The following is a 15655-nucleotide window of genomic DNA, read 5'->3' on the forward strand; positions in this document are numbered from 1 at the left end:
TCTAAACTCTAAATGCTCTAAAAGAGCACAGAATGTCATGGTTTCAGCTATCTGCCTTTGGCTGCTCTCTGTCATCTGCCTGTGCTCTTGACCAAGCCCACTTCTCTGCTGCAGAGCAGAGATATGACATGGTGCAGGAGGACGCTTCTCCTTCAGCTGTGGGTTGCACACAGGTGCAGCAGGTGCTAAATAAAATGTTTTAAATAATAATTCCATGCCGATCGTGTAGCTCATCCATCAATCAGCCAATTGTGTGAATATTGGAATGTGAGAAGAAGTTTGTTTTTTTTCCCCAACAACCTGTTGTGCACCTGAAGAAAACATTTTTAAAATTAAATTTAAAGGAATTAAGCTGAGACGTTTCGCCATTCTTTAAAGCTACATTTCATAATATTTGATAAGCTAACGATGTATCCCACCATTTCAGTGACTCAATGCATGAACCAACAGCTGCCAGATGAAAAGTCTGTAAACATGACTTCTATGCATATTTAATGAGCGGAGTCATGGGCGTATTAAATCAGGTGTATACGCTTGCCAGTTTCCCGGTCTGCAGATGTGTTATTCCCGTGTTACAACCAAAGTGTGTTACAGTTCAGTGGAGCCCACCTGCAGCTTTGCCTGTGTCAGCAATATGCCCCACAGTTTATTAGCCTCCTTATAGGTGATAAGGACAAAACACTGTTTTATTTCACCCCCCATGTTATGTCAGAAATAATGGTCAGAAGATCATAGAACCTAAATCAGATTTATGTATATAGTACAAGCTGATGCTCAGCATAAAATAAAAATAAGTCATTAATTTCATACCTGCAGATTCATGTCAATAGATTTAATTTACTATGGCAAGTCTAAATAATACTGAAGGACTTTTTTTTATAATTTTTTTATAACTCCTTCACAAATTAAACATGTATAGGGGAATCTTATCAGCAATATTTTGTCCTTTTGTTTTTTTGCCAAAATTGATTATACACAGTTTTTAAATGTAGGTATACAGAACAGAATAAACTGTTTTAGTGCAATAATGGTACTGCTTACTTTGATTGATAACCTGCAAGCAGACGCAAAAAGAAACACCCCTCTAATATAACGAGGTTTAGTTTAAAATACAGCGTCTGCTTATATTGATGACGGCACTGATTTGTGTTTAATTACCTGTGTGAGCTCCAGACAGTGAGCTAAGAACCCGGGAATGCTGTGTGGCTCCATCATAAACCTCCACTATGTCATTCAGAGCAGTTTGGAAGAAGGCAAATTGACTGAAGACCACTAGAAAAAAAACCAGACATGGACAAAAAGTGGTCATAAATATGAAAGAAGCTTAAAATTCTGGTTGCAAAGGAAGCTCTCGCAGAAATCCACAAAACTCTATTCCCTGGATTCCTCAATCAAAGGAAAATGATCAGAATCGATTTCAATCAAGATGTCCTCTTTAAAGCAGGGCGGCTTGTGCTGCCAGTTATAACAACACAACCAAAAACTGATATAACAACGGAGATCAAGAATCCTGTCGAGCCTTGATGGCCTGTCAGGAGATGAAAGGCTTTGCAATGACAGCCAATCTGTTGTACGACGTGTAGCTAAAACTCCAATATGGGGCTTTCATCCTTTCAACACACCGTTTTAACTGGAATTACTTGAACAGTAGTCATCCCTTTCATAGTCACTCTATGTCTTGTTTAATTGTGGCAAATGCTGCTGTTTAAAATAAGGATCGTCATACTACACATGCGTAACGGACAGTGGTTAAGCGTTATTCTGTTATTAGGTGTGATAGTGAGAAATCATATTCATTCAACAAGACGTAGAATCTGTAAATTCTTGCTGAGTTCAGATGTTTTTTGAGGTTTTTTTTTGTATATTTCTTTCATCTGCGCCTATGATTGAAAAACCTTTGGTCACAGTGACACTCATCCTGTCCTCTGCACCGAGTGAAAGAGCCTGTCATCGGTCTGGTGCATCAGCCTGACGAGAAGAATGAAGACAGAAGATTGTGTGTGCACGTGTTAGTGGCTCTGCACGACAAAGTGAGCTGCTTTGGGCTTCGCTGTCATTATCCAGCAAAATGCAAATGTGGGTTTTATTTATTTCAGTTTCTTTTTTCTCAAAATGACTTCTTTAAAGTGAGATACGCTAACGGGGTACACGTGAAAGTGTGCGGCCAGTTGTTTGGGAACAGCACTGGACCTTTTGATGAAACATGAGTCTCAACATTTTAAAAATATAAATGAGATTAAGTACACCAAAGCCATACACAAACAGTTACTTTTGGTGTAATTTAACCAAGACAAGTACTTTCCCAAAGGAGGAAAGATGCTGATTACTCATTAAAAACAAGAGGCTACAATAGTATCTCACTGAGCTGCCACTGTTGGCAGCTAGTTAGCTGTTGTGGTGAGTGTAATGTGCCAATTCTAAGACTTTCCAGGGATGGGAGAAGATGCAGCCTTAACTTACATTGCTGTCACAGCATCTACATTTTTGAGTGGGAAAGATAGAGATTGTTGACAAGAAACATTTGTGATGTGAGAGGATGAGTGCCTAGTGGCAATGATGCTGCATGCTAGTAAGAGAAATATGTTTTTGAATTCACACATTTGAGCTGCCTCACAATTCTGATGTGTTTCCCATCCTAAATAATTAGATGTTTCTGTGAAATCAGATAAGATATTGGAAGCAAATTGTGACCTTTAAGATGAAAATGCCAAAAAGTAATAAAACCCAAGGAAACCATGGATCCTCCAGGCAGCAATTATTTTCCTGCCTTTATGTGTGTGTGTGTTTACAGCATATTTCATACCTAGTGTGCAAGCCGGTGATTAAATTCCTCATCCAAACTGATGCAAAAATGTATAGATACGAGTCAGAGGGATCTGTGTCTGTCAGTCATTATGTGATTTTTTTTTTACGCTGCGCTAAAAAAACATACAAAATATGGATTAGATCAACCTCCCTGGAATAATAGTTTAATTAGAAACAAAACGGTAATGGGTGTGGGAGCTTTTAACATTTCACTCTTCAGTTTATACCTAGTTGTTCATGTCTACATGCCAATCAGAACAAATATAATAAAGTATTTTTAACTTTCAGAAGTGGAAATCATCGGATAATTTAAAGAGGCTCTTGAGCAGTTTCCTCTTGATAAAAGATTACTATGGGTTGTAGAGTAATTTAATTTAAAACAAATAGATTATACCCCGTTTTACACATTCACACACACAGAATCACAATTAATATTTTGCTTGTCCATGGCTTACCATAATCCTTCGGCACAACTACAGAGTACAAACAGGTTCGAGAGCTGCTGTAGTTGCCAGGGTAACCAGGAGACAAAACCACTCCCTCTAAACCGGAGTACTGCCCACCGCATAGAGCTGCAAAAACGAACAGTGATGAAACACAGAGAGAGACACTATAAGTAAGACAAGGCAGACACAAAAGGAAGGGCTAAAGTCAACAGTGGCCAAATCTATTTCTTGGTCTCCTACTTCTCCATCTCCTCTGTTCCATCACTCCAGAATTACTTTTCTTGTCTGATTGGGCTTTGGATGGGAGATGTCCCTGGTGGTTGCCACACTGAAATTGCCATGTTTTCCAAGTGTCCATATGGGTTAGTCTGGCTGTGATGAGACTAGAGTCTCCCCTCTTAGTTTAAACCCCTGAAAATTCTCTGATCAAGCTCAGATCTTTGTGGAACTGCTGAACCTATGTACTTTGTATGTGAATTTTACTTTTGCGAACAATGAACATGTCTTCTACCTGACACACAGTGAAATCCAGAGTCTGTGCTGTCAGGTACCCTTTACCAGTGTTCCAGGGGTTTATGCACAGCATGCGATAGCTGTGTCATAAGGAATATTGGAGAACAGAGCCGGAGTGACGCAGGAGTCGCAGTGAGTGTGAGAGGAAGATATGCAAAGTAAGCTGCTTCTTCCAAACTGCAGATTAAATTAAAGCTTCACACGTTGATCTTGGAAGAAACAGCAACAACAAAAAAAAAAGAACCCCACACAGCTCTAGAAATATGCATACCTGTGGGACATATCTCTGTGGAGAAGCAACATAATTATCTATGGATGTTTACATGTGATAAATCTATAAGCACTGATATGGTTTGTGCTCCTAAGTATCGACTCCAGATGTCAGTGTTTACCAATGCAGATGGGTTTGGGTTTGTTCCAGCTCGGCTTGCCATCTCCCCCCATGATACAAGTGAGCGTTGCGTCTCCCTCCAGTGTGTAGCCACTATCGCAGTGGTAAGTGACGATGGAGCCCAGCTTGAGGTCTGTGCCCACCCGGGTCCCATTACGCACCAGACCAGGTTCGAAGCAAGACTCCCTAGGGTTTTCTATGGAGAGAGGGAAAACAGCGGAAAATCACTGACAGATGGAAGTGTGTGATATTCAATAAAACAGGATATTTTTTGCATCAAGCTGCAGCAGTGATGATGATAAAACCTTTTGTGCCCCAAGTTATATATCTTCTTAGATGTCTAATGTCTTTCCTTCTTTCCTCAACGTGTGGCTGTGTTTTTTTCCCTTTCCTTTGTTTCCTGCAACTCTGTGCTTTCCCGTTTCAGTGAATATATCTCAATGACTGCCACTTTTCTCTCTAGCCCTTGATGGTGGCCTCTCATCTGTGGCTACCAGGGTATAGATGGTTGTGGAAACAGACAGGCAGCTGATTGAAAGTGGCATGGCTCTGGCTCAAGGTCTGCTGACTGTACACAACCGCCTCTCAGACAACACTTCTCTCTGCAGTCAAGTCGAGAAGACGATGCACATACGCAAGCTTTCTTTGTTAGACTACCTTTCCTGCTAAACTTCACTCTCACACTCTAGATCTAACCACATATCAATCACCACCCCTGAGGTCGTAAGCAAGATGTCTCAGTCAATTTACCATCACATTGTTCTAGGCAGAAAATGTGCATGGGAGATGCAACCTGTCAATTTGGTGTACTTCACACCCTTACAGCTAAAATAAACATAAGAAAAATGCCCAAAGCCATTTAGTTGATTCTTAAACAGATTGCACTTGTTTTTTTCAGAGCCAACTTTAATATCTGGTGACTTGACACAATAAGGGGAAGGCTAGTCAAATGTTTCTGCTTGTCAGGAAAATGTCTACATGCCAAAGATTGAAACGAAACTCACCTAATATTGAGAAATTTAAAAAAAAGATGTAGCTGTTTTGGTCAAACCTTGACAATGTTGTTATGTGTAATCCCATGCAATATTGCAAAAAACTGTGCAGAGTACGAGTTGGGATTGGCTCTCAGCTATGATCACATGTAATGTTTACTAACATAACACGTTTCTTTAACTTTGTTTTAAGTGTTGCTTTACCGTGACTTGTTTTAATTATTTGTTGATTCTGTTTTTATTAATTTCTGATTTTAATTGTTTTTGTAAGGTGACCTTGGGTTTTTGAAAGGCACCCTGAAATAAAATGTATTATTATTATTATTATACATAGGTGTCAGTGTGATCGAGATAAAGCCTATTTTTGTATTGGTAAGTAGTTGTAATAGTTATTGTTGTCAAGAAATGTGTTTTCTTTTCATGTATTTGTTTGTTTGTCTGTATAGTTTTATTTTTAGGATTTTTTTGTTTGTTTGTTTGTTTCATGAGTCTTGTGTTTATTTACTTTATCATTTTTTTGTTTATGTTGTAGTTCTCCTGCATTTCTCTGGGCCACCAGCCTATTCACTCATTACTTTCTCTACCAGTCTGCCATGCCCATCTCCACCTGTCCCCCGTTCCCTCAGTCACAGCTGTCTCCCATCTCCTCACTGGTTCCAGCCCATATATTCAGTCAGGTTCTATCTCCATTTCAGTAAAGCATTGTGTAGCTTGATGACACAGTACATGCTTCTCCTCATGCTCATTGAGATCCTCCTAAGATCAATGCAATATGACTGCCATGTCAGATGTTTGTTTTGTTCTAATATTTATATATATATATATATATATATATGCATGTTATTATTATTTTTTAGCTTTTTGTGTCTTTCTGCAGTGCAAAATCTCCTGCCACTGTGACAGTGGTGGTCATCTTGAATTAGGTTGTTGCCAAAAATTAGGCAGTAATATATGCACAGTCAGTGATTACTTTATGCATGGTTTAATATGTATTGTCTAGTAGTCCATGAGATATTCTGGTGAAATATATGCACACAAACTAAAACACTTTCTCTCTCTCACACACACACACAGGCCAATAAGCAACATTATTTTACGTCTTTGCTTTTCAGCAGAAGATTATACTTTGTAAGAAACATTTGACAAAAAAAAAATGTTTTACTGTAAAGGTATTACATTTAAACTACACCATATATAGTTCTTATTTTCCAACAGATCTGCATAAATAATCACCTAACTAAAATTACTTTTGTGTATCATCAGGCAAATTTTCAGTTTTACAAACAAATGCATTCACTTCAACACACATTTTGTTAATCCCGTTCATTACACAGTTTGAGAAATTACATTTCAGATGCCCAGTTATTGATGGAGTTTGGAAGCACCCAGCTGGGAACCATCTGACTAAACGGGAAGCTGCAGTTTAGAGTTTGAAGAGGGTTGAGGATGGGCGTACATTCTCTCACTCAGGACACTTATTGCAGACTTTTGGCAGATTTTGACCTGAATTATCCCTTTCTGTCTCCTGAAAAAAAGGTGGCACAGCTGGAGAGAAACAGTGGGTCCACGATAAATGCTGATCAGTGGTTGCAGTGAAAACAAGTGAATTTAACAAACCTCATGTTTGAGACGTTTGTATGTGGGTAAAGAGGTAAAAGTCATCATCCGTAGCATCATTTGAAATACACTCCAAGGACATAATGTGAAATAAAATCCAGCTTTAGATTCAATAAAAACATTGGATTAGGCAGATAATTATACAAAAGCACTTATGTTTGAGAAGGCCTTTGGGATTTTATTATTGTTGGGAAGATAAAGTGTGGGTGCAGTGTTTGCATTGGAGCACAGTACTGTTTGTGTGACTTATCTGTAAAGAGGCGGACAATGTTTTGAGCGTAATTCATGATAAAATTTTCAGTGGCAGGCTGACCAAGCGCCAGCTGAGCCAACTTGTCAACTTGCTGCATCCTCTCCAAAATGAACCCAAGCCCACAGGCAAACATGCCTTTGTGCCACGTTGTTTGTCTGAAGCTGAGGAGGTAATTTATGTATTATTTGGTTATGGTTCATTAGTGTGGAGAATTGGAAGTGGGGTGAAAGAGTTTTTCAGAGAATCACACTGAGTCCATCTGCTCCTCCAGATTGTCCGTACAAGATCACACACAGCATCGCACGCTGCTGTAAATATCACTGCGAGTGAGTTAAGGGGCAAACTCTGTAACTCTGTCTTCCTTAATGACCATTTTACACCATTTATATACAGGCCAAAAACTAATTGCCGTGCTGTGTTGCACAAGCAGGTAGCATTCTGATATTCGTTCAATTGTGTGTATAGATCAAATCCAATCCGAGCTTCAGCCAAGAAACAGGGAGCTCAGGGTCGATTTGGAATCGGTTAAACGTCTAATATCTTAAACAGCTCTAATTGAGGCGTAGAGATTTAGGAAGATTTAATACTGTTCCCTCAAGCAAGAAAGACCCTAATAAAGACGCCCTGTCTAATTTCAAGCTTGTTCAGCATCTGTATTTTTAGAGGGAGACGGTATTTGCAGCTGCGGAGGTGACTCTACACAAGAATTAAACAAAGCAAATGTGGAAAATATTGATGTGCTATGCACAAACAACTGGCCCTTTATCAAGAACGCCTGTGGTCATTCCGCTTTACGTGAGCACATAAATTTGGATCTTCCAAGCATTGTGCTGCGGTCAGCTGAGCTCTGACATGAGACAACATAATGCCGTTTGCTTTAATTCATCAGACGCCTTTTGTGTGGCTGATCAAAAAGAGCTTAACTATGCATGCTGTCAGCATTTCATTTTCATATTTCTTTGTGTTAGTAGGCTACTAGAGGTTGTACGCATCAATAACAACGCCCGGGCAGACCGTGGCATGCACAGGAGGGAAGTGATCAGGGTGCTGCAGCACAAATTACTTTATTTCACCAAAGCATTTTTCACTCTACAAATCGGACTATTTGGATAAGTGGGCCAAAAAAAAAAAAAAGAATCAAGGTCACTAAGCAGCAGAGGGTTAATCCGTTATCCCTCTGCCTGAAGAGGAACATAAGACATGAATTGTTTGAGGATTAAAACCACACATCCTTTTTAAATTTCACAGTTTTAGGAATCGACAGACACCAGAGATGAACAGCTCAGTGAGACACAGACCGTCAGGATCATAGTTCTGTCCAATTAGCCTTTAAACAAAAGTGTGTACCTGTGTACTGCAGCACAAATCCATTACTGCTGAGGGAAGCATCACTGCGGAAGGCCAAGAAGAGCGTGTTGGAGCTGCTCTCGATGTGATCTGGAACATCGGCTCCATAAAAACTACCCAACAAGGGGCTAAGGGAGTCTGGCCCATCGTAGATGTGCAAGAAGTCATAACTGGGCTCCAAGCTGAACCTGTTTGAAAACGGACACATTATTACAAAATAATCCAAATATTTGCTATTTAGATTTTTGTTTTAATTTGAAATGAAACTTACTGATTGAAGTTGAGAGAGATGACATAGTCCTGTGTGACGGTGACCCTCCAGTCACACTCCCTTCCATGAGGGTATGGTTCAGGGTAGTCTGGAGATAGAATCAGCCCACTCGAACCTGTTAGGTTCCCACCACATGGAGCTATAATTAAAAAAAAAAGACAATACAAAACAAATAAATGAAACTGTTGAATGATTCAGCTATTCCTTTGTTGGCTATTTAGCCACGAACAGTAGACACACATTCATCACTTACACACATTTTCAGTCTAATTAAGGTAAAACTGTAGGTTTTGTTAAAGTTAGCAAGAAAAAAAACTAAACACTGAGAAAGCAGCTAATAGTCGAGATGATTTAAACACCAGTGGTTCATATTTAAAGGTTTCCCCATCACATAAAACAGCCTTCATAAACTATGGGCCTCACCGTTAGTCAGTATCTGTGTATTTGTTATTATATACACATAAATACAGTTTTTGTACACTAATCCTTAAACATGATAACAGTTTATTTTATTTGTAAAAGTTACCTTTAATGATATAGGTAGCTAGTAAAAAAAAAAAAAGATTTTTCTTGTATTTTTTTATCTTCAGTCTGGAAATAAAAAAGTATTTATTTTATTTAAACAGTTTATTTATGGATATGAAATGTTAGACAAAAGCCTATAAAACATAAATGCCAAATTTATTTTCATTTCATTTTGAATTCAATTAAAGCTTATAACTTTTAATTAAAATTTAGAGTAATCACCAAAAGCAAGAATTAAAAAAAAAAAAAAAATCACAACATGATGAAAGTAAAATGGGATTGTTAATTTAGATATATTTAGCACTGTGCAGCACTTACTGTGTATGAGGATAAGAAGCTGATTTTATTTTTCCTATATGTTACAAAAAAAATATGAATCTCTAGTCCAACTGTCCATTGGATGACATATTTTAAACTGGAAGCGTGTAAGACAACAGGGAATTGTAACACCAGACAAAGATAATTGAGACATTCCTTCACTTGTGGCACTGTCCAATACTTCACGCATAAATTATTATAATAAACTAATGATGAATAAACATGTCAGATAATCACAAGGACCAATAGTTGTTGTTTTTTTGTTGTTTTTAGAGCAAGTGATTTTTTTTAGATGTAAAAAGTACAACATAAGTAAAAGTCTGAGAGCTGAGCCTTCTTACTGACAAACAGAATAACATCTCTGTTGTGAATTTAGTACAATGACCAGGAAAAACGACACTGTATGCAATATGTTATAAAATCAATACAGCCAATGCATTTTTTTTTATTCAAATATATGTTTTTAGTAAAAGTACCCACACTGCACAGGTACTGTTGCTCAGTAATATTAATAAATGTTCTCTAGGAGAAGTGCTGATGCTAATTATGTGGATTTTAAGCACTGGTAATGGTTGCATGCTACATTGTTCACACACCTGAGCATGTTGGGGGGTCAGGCTGCCAGAAGAAGCGACCATTGATCTCCGTGCAGGTGATTCTGTTGGCCCCCTGCAGGATGTAACCAGGATCACACTGGAACGCCACATGATCCCCGGGCTCCTTGCTGTCACCACTGCGGGTGCCATTAGTTGGCATGCCGGGGTCATTGCAGGAGGTTGCAGTAGAAACTAAACGAGAAATTGAACTCTTGATTAGCGAAACAACTTAAAACAACCAGCATTTGCAAAATAAAAATGTTATTGTCATCATTCAACATTTCCACATCCATTGTCATCTCTGTGCTCTGTTTCTCACCAGAAAACTGCAGAGCGAAGCCTTGCTTGCTGGTGAAGAAGTCTGTGGTGAACTGCATAGTGACAGTATTGAAGGTGCTGTGAGCGTCCGGGGGCAGCGCTGAACCACTCAGCTCCCTCAGCAGGACCCCTCCATCCTGGGGACCGTCCCAGATCCGAAGTACATCATGGACTTCCTCCGTGTGGAAAACCAGGAAGTGCAGACTGATAAAAGATACCAGAACAAAACGCTTTAGAAACTGACTGCTTATAGTTGGGACTCTTTGTGATAAGGCTTTAAATATCACCTTTTTTTTTTTTTTGTTCTTGCTAAGAATTCAACTTTACAGAAAGCTACAGATTAAAATATGTTTTTCCTCTTTAGAGACCATAAGAATTAACATATCTGACTCCTAATAGATGTACCATATTTTTTTGCTGTATAAGTCACGCCTTTTTGCATAAGTTAGCATGCCCTGCGACTTATACAGCAAAGTGACTTATTTATGTATTTTTTTTTATTTTCTTCCATATTTATAACCACATTTTTGACTGAGATCTGACAGTTTCATTCATTCTGACATGGAAAATAGTGAGCACTACCATTTTCAGCTCCTAGATGGCGCTCGAGTAATATGGCAAGCCAAGTGTCTCATTAATAGGTAAAATTGGCTATTAATGAGACGCTTGGCTTGCCATACAAATCCAACTTCGTCTCGCTCCAGAACTCCTGCAGCAAACGTCAAATCAGCTGCATTTCACCGCGTCGCCCAGGTGAAATGCAACTGATTTGACCAATAAAGTGCATTTATTAAGGAAAAGTTAAACTGAGACACACCTTTGCTGTAATTTTGAGCAAACAAATAATGTTTTTTAACTGTTAATCTTGCTAATTTTATTTTATTTATTTTTATTCTCTCTGTGCACGTTCCCGCGGCCACCATATGGCAGCCAATCAAGTTTTGGCACAACACTGGACCATGTTTCCGGGTGGTCAGCGGTGATGCGTAACAAACGCAAAGCATCAGTGGTGACGTATAATAGATGTAACTTATATGGCGAAGGAACATATCCCCCCCCCCACACACACACACACACACACACTTTATTTGACATATTGATGCAACTTATATGACTGTGCGATGTGTACGGTGGCAAGTACGGTAGTTAAAACAAACCTCATGTCATTTTAAGAGATTTTTTGTTTTACAATGAGTTCAAATTAAATGTACAATAAACAAAACAAAAGACTAAAAAAGTCACAATTTCTAAAAAATACACTTAATGATGACTCAAAGACAAAAATCTCATAGAAGGGGAAGAATGAAGATAATTGGAGACAAACGATCGAGTACAAAAGATGGAAATTAACATTATGAGGTGAATCACAGTTGATGGATCCAAAATGTTCTGTGGCGGTTCCACAGCAGCATTTCAAAGTCTCAGACTAGATGCCAAAATGAAGATGCCGTCAAAATATCTCTTCTTCAGTTTTAAGGCTTAGACAGCTGTCAGCCAGCTGGTGTTCCAATAGATGTGAAAGGATGTGTTGGTCTGTACACGTGTGCTGTTCTAAAAGCTATAGATTCATCATCATATATTACTTGGAGATTAAAATATGAGCAAGCATAAGAATGTTTCAGAAAATAAAAAAGGTCAAAAAAGCTTTATTCTAGAGACATTTTCATTTATTTTGTTTTAGTTTTCCATTCGGCTGCTCCCTTCATCAGGGGCTGCAACAGCAAACTAACGTGCACGAAGACTTGGCAATTGTTTTTACGCCGGAAGCTCTTCCTGATGCAACCACAGACCACCGAGCTACCAGAGCCTTGTGTGGAGCAGAGATATGCTATCTAGGGCACCTGGGGGAGCAGATGGGGTGTTAAGGGCCTTTCTCAAGGACTGAGATGGTAGCAAACGAGGGTGGAGGCAGGTGTGGGTGTTTTACCTTCCACACCCACATTTTGATGTCGGTTCTGATCACAGGCTCGCCTACTCTAACCTCTGTGCCACCACTCCTCCATATACACAGAATATATATTTTTACAAATGTAATATATTTATAAAAATTATATATATATATTTATATATATGTATATATATATATATATATATTTATATATATTTATATATATGTATATATGTATGTGTGTGTGTGTGTGTGTTATAGTAAGCAGCATTTAAAGACCTCTCAGCAGAAACAAACAAAAAAAAACTATTTTTTTATAGAAATTTTAAGTAAATTAAAGATTTGAGGCTTTAAAAATTGTAAATAATATTAATAATAATAATAATAATTAATTAGCAAAATATATATAAAAATGCTGTATTTAGGACATGTTCAAAATAAAATACTTTGTTAAAAAAATGACAACGCAAATTAACCTTTAACACCCAGTTTGTCTAACAAGCCTTCACCATTGTATAAGGTACACTTTGCTCATTAAAAAGCTTCATTACAAAAAAAAGTATCTTGATATATTTGGTTCTTTAAAATAAACTGATATTTGACAAGTTATTAAAAGCAGAGTTTTAATATAAAACTACACAGATGATTGCTAGTACTAAAAGAAACAAAATATTGACAGTCTTCTATGTTTAATGATTCTATTTAAAATCAAAGATAAAAAGCACAATAAAGTCATTCTGATACGTAGACAACACTTAATTTTGTCTGTACAGCTGAACCTTGTCTAAGGTGTTGTCCTGAGCCTTGGGATAGATGATTATAAATCAGTAAAAAATAAAATTAAATAAATAAATTGTGAGCTCAATGATAAAATGTCCAGTCATACTGACAGAAATCTCTGTATATCCTTTGCATTGCATTCCCCACATGCACTCAGAGAGCCTTGAGCTATAGATGATGTGGAGGGGAAACAGCAACCCACTGATATGTCGGTTTAAGCAACGAGTCCCGCCGTTTCTGCATAATTGGTGTCAGACTCTGATTCCCGTACTGTCTGATGTGTGAGCAGCAGCCTGTGGCTACTCAACAATGGGCTCTCTGTGCGTACTGTATCAAGCCCCTAGAAAAGTCCTGTCACAGTGTTTATGAATGAAGTGCACATTAAGCAAACAGATGCAGGTAGGCGCACCAGCAAATATTCGCATAAATGCACAGTGAAATGTGTTTCTGTTGGATTTGAGGCAATATGAAGCCTGACATAAGCAGTCACACATGTGGAGCAGATACAAAAGAAACATTTATTTTTAGATATTTTTGTTCCTATAAAACAGGACTTCACTATCCACAAAAAACGTTGTCAGCCCCAAGTATGAAATCACTCAGTGTACCAATTTCTATCAGTCTCAGCGTACTATGCAGTTTTGAACCAAACTATATCAAACCAGTACTACAACAGTGACATACTCATCTTGTATAACCAGTTTGACTGTTCCCTCCATTTCAAAGAACCGAATGTCGAGTTCAAAGGTTTACAACCCCGTCATGCGAGTACGAGAGGCAGTAGGATGTGATGCAAATATGGTTTCAACCCCCCACCAGGTACTCAGCTCATTCTATGTTCTATTTTTTGTCAATCTCTTAAATACTAAGGGAAAGTATTTCAAAGAATGTGCATGAATTAAACAAAACTAACATGTTTGGTAGCATGTGCTTATGTGTGTCTTGTTGTATGGGGTATTATCGTGCACGTGTACATTGTGTGTGATTACTGAGGCAGTGCTGATGCTGTGAGTTAGCATGAGGTTGGTCTTCTGGATTTGTACGAGCTCTGTCAGAATCAGACACCAGTCACGTGTATGTTCTGAGCTCATGTGTCGACGGCTCTCGTGTTCTAATGCAACTCTCAGTCCTGAGAGCACTGAACGGCATCACAGTCTGCTAAAAGACGTAAATGTTTCAAAGAAGATGAGAGTGTGGGTGGAAAGGGAGATGTAGACTGAAGAAAAGCAGAAGGCAAGGGTAAAAACGACGGATGGTGATCAGTGCTGAACTGCAGGAAGAATAGGATGTTAGAAGGAGGACGAAAGGTTGATAGAGAGCAGAAGAAGCTCCACACGGTGATCTTTGCTGAGGGGTGGGGTGGATTGGACTGACATAGTCTGCAAGTTTGGATAATTGGGTTCCTTTATATAGAGCCTCTAAAAAGCATGTCTTCATGACACTAAGAATGAAGGCTGAAGGCTGTGGAGTGTGATGGGAAGATGGCTAAACGAGATGAAGACGAAAGAATAAGAGTTCTACAAGTGGGCCGCAAAGAAGGGTGATGGCATGAAAACATGGTTTGGGTCGTTTTGGAGTTCTCGGCTGGACTGATTCAGTGGTCGAATAATGCCCCTTTCTTTGCAACAAATTAACTCTCTAGGTTATCATAATTAGCATTGCACTTAGTAAATTCTAAATTACTTTCAAATGAGGATACTTTATTTTAATTATGCAGAGAAACTGTTACTAATGAAAGGAATTCATTTTTCCGGACCAAAAGCAACCGGGGCCTTTTTTTTTTTTTGCCAGGAGCTAAAATTTCATTTTAGCTTTTGGTCTAATTATTATTATTATTTTAGATCTAGGGCTCAAGGTAGAATAATGAAATTAAAATTATTGAGAGGAGATGTTCCTCCTTGACTGTCTCCACCTGAGAATTAGAGATGCTGTGAAGAGCAGTCTGCAAACAAGGAAGTGTGTCTGAGCTGATTAAAGTAACTTCTGTTGATGGTACCTACCGTAATTTCCAGACTATAAGCCGCTACATTTTTTACACACGCTTTGAATGCCGCAGCTTATACAATGCTGCCACTAATTTGTGGATTTTTTGGGAGACGGGCAAAAGAACTTCATGCCACTTAAACATTTAGCCTCATCACACCCAGGCACTCACATAGCTGCCCAATACACATGTCTCTTGGTGGGTGGGGGATCATGACTTGACTTGACTAAATGAGACTAAAACTAACTGTTTAAATAAAGGTTAAAAAAATGAATAAATATGATGAATGGAATTATCAAACAAGTCACAGTGAGGAGTGGGGACGAGGGACTTAATTTCCTCCCTCCCTGGGGGCACAATGAAGTATTTGCAGCCACTCGAAATAAGTGTGAATCATGCATTAATGCGGCACTCCGAGTTTGGTGGGATGATTGGAAGACTGGTGACAAGAAATCGTTTACTAAAGCTGGCTGCATGAGAAGTGCAACTTTTGCTCAATTTGTCAGTGGATCCTGACAGCGGAGCAGTCTAAAAAGATCATATTTTACCAATAGGTCTTGAAAAGCAGCTACATGATGAAGGACATATTGTGCTGTACAGGCACTGTTCAG

General features: G+C 38.6%; 1 protein-coding gene across 1 annotated transcript in view; it reads right to left on the reverse strand.

The window, feature by feature from the left end:
• The window catches only part of csmd2 (CUB and Sushi multiple domains 2), a 302201-nt gene that overhangs the window by 85929 nt on the left and 200617 nt on the right, over positions 1 to 15655 (reverse strand). The window contains exons 24-30 of the mRNA XM_037693663.1: positions 10394 to 10596; positions 10075 to 10266; positions 8636 to 8774; positions 8365 to 8552; positions 4157 to 4351; positions 3261 to 3377; positions 1159 to 1272 (exon numbers count right to left, since the gene is read on the reverse strand). Coding sequence (XP_037549591.1) covers positions 1159 to 1272; positions 3261 to 3377; positions 4157 to 4351; positions 8365 to 8552; positions 8636 to 8774; positions 10075 to 10266; positions 10394 to 10596 — 1148 coding nt within the window. The remainder of the gene's footprint in view (positions 1 to 1158; positions 1273 to 3260; positions 3378 to 4156; positions 4352 to 8364; positions 8553 to 8635; positions 8775 to 10074; positions 10267 to 10393; positions 10597 to 15655) is intronic.

Source organism: Nematolebias whitei, chromosome 19, assembly GCF_014905685.2.
Source record: "Nematolebias whitei isolate Nwh7 chromosome 19, NemWhi1, whole genome shotgun sequence".
NCBI classification, from domain to species: domain Eukaryota; kingdom Metazoa; phylum Chordata; class Actinopteri; order Cyprinodontiformes; family Rivulidae; genus Nematolebias; species Nematolebias whitei.